Raw genomic sequence first — 745 nt, forward strand, 5'->3', positions numbered from 1 at the left:
GGGGGATCCTGGGGTAGATTTTGGGGGGTCCTGGGAGTTCTGGTGGATTTTGGGGGGTCCTGGGGAGTTTTGGTGAATTTTGGGGCCTCCTGGGGTAGATTTTGGGGGATCCTTTGCTGGAGATTTAACCTCTTCCTTCCCCTTCCTCCCCCAGTCTCTCCTCCCTTTCCACCATGCCCCGTCCTTCCCCTCCCCCTCCCCCTTCTTCCTCTTCCTCCTCCTCTTCCTCCACCACCACTTCCTCTTCCTCCTCTTTCCTCCTCCACGTTGAGTTCCCGGAAGTTCCTCCAACCCTCTTGGCCAACTTGAACCGACAACGCTTGGAAGGAAAACTCTGCGACGTTTCCATCTTGCTGCAGGGGCGAATTTTCCGCGCCCACCGCGCCGTCCTCGCTGCTTCCTCCCCTTATTTCCACGACCAGTTATTCCTCAAGGAACTGGATTCCATTTCCTTACCGGATGTGATGGATCCGGAAGCTTTCGGGGTAGTTTTAGCTTCTGCTTACACAGGTCGTTTGGCTATGGCACCAGAAGAAATCGTCAACTTCCTGACGGTGGGAAGTGTCCTCCAAATGTGGCACATCGTGGATAAATGCACCGAGCTCCTCAAGGATTTCCGGGCCACTTCCTCTTCCTCTTCCCGGCAGTTTTCCAGCAGGAGGAGTGAGGTTCAGTCTCCCAGCAGCACCAACTTCCTCAGCCCTACGGAATTCCAAGCTGGGAAGGAAGAGCAGAGGTTTCCTGC

General features: G+C 55.4%; 1 protein-coding gene across 1 annotated transcript in view; it reads left to right on the top strand.

The window, feature by feature from the left end:
- Positions 1-210: 210 nt before the first annotated feature.
- LOC103801577 (zinc finger and BTB domain-containing protein 22-like) overlaps positions 211-745 on the top strand; it is a gene marked incomplete at both ends in the record, with an annotated part of 2,260 nt that continues 1,725 nt past the window's right edge. The window contains 2 exon segments of the mRNA XM_009073995.1: positions 211-247; positions 250-663. Of these exon segments, the coding sequence (XP_009072243.1) occupies positions 211-247; positions 250-663 (451 nt within the window).

The sequence above is a fragment of the Acanthisitta chloris genome, unplaced genomic scaffold (assembly GCF_000695815.1).
Source record: "Acanthisitta chloris isolate BGI_N310 unplaced genomic scaffold, ASM69581v1 scaffold18094, whole genome shotgun sequence".
Taxonomy (NCBI): Eukaryota; Metazoa; Chordata; class Aves; order Passeriformes; family Acanthisittidae; genus Acanthisitta; species Acanthisitta chloris.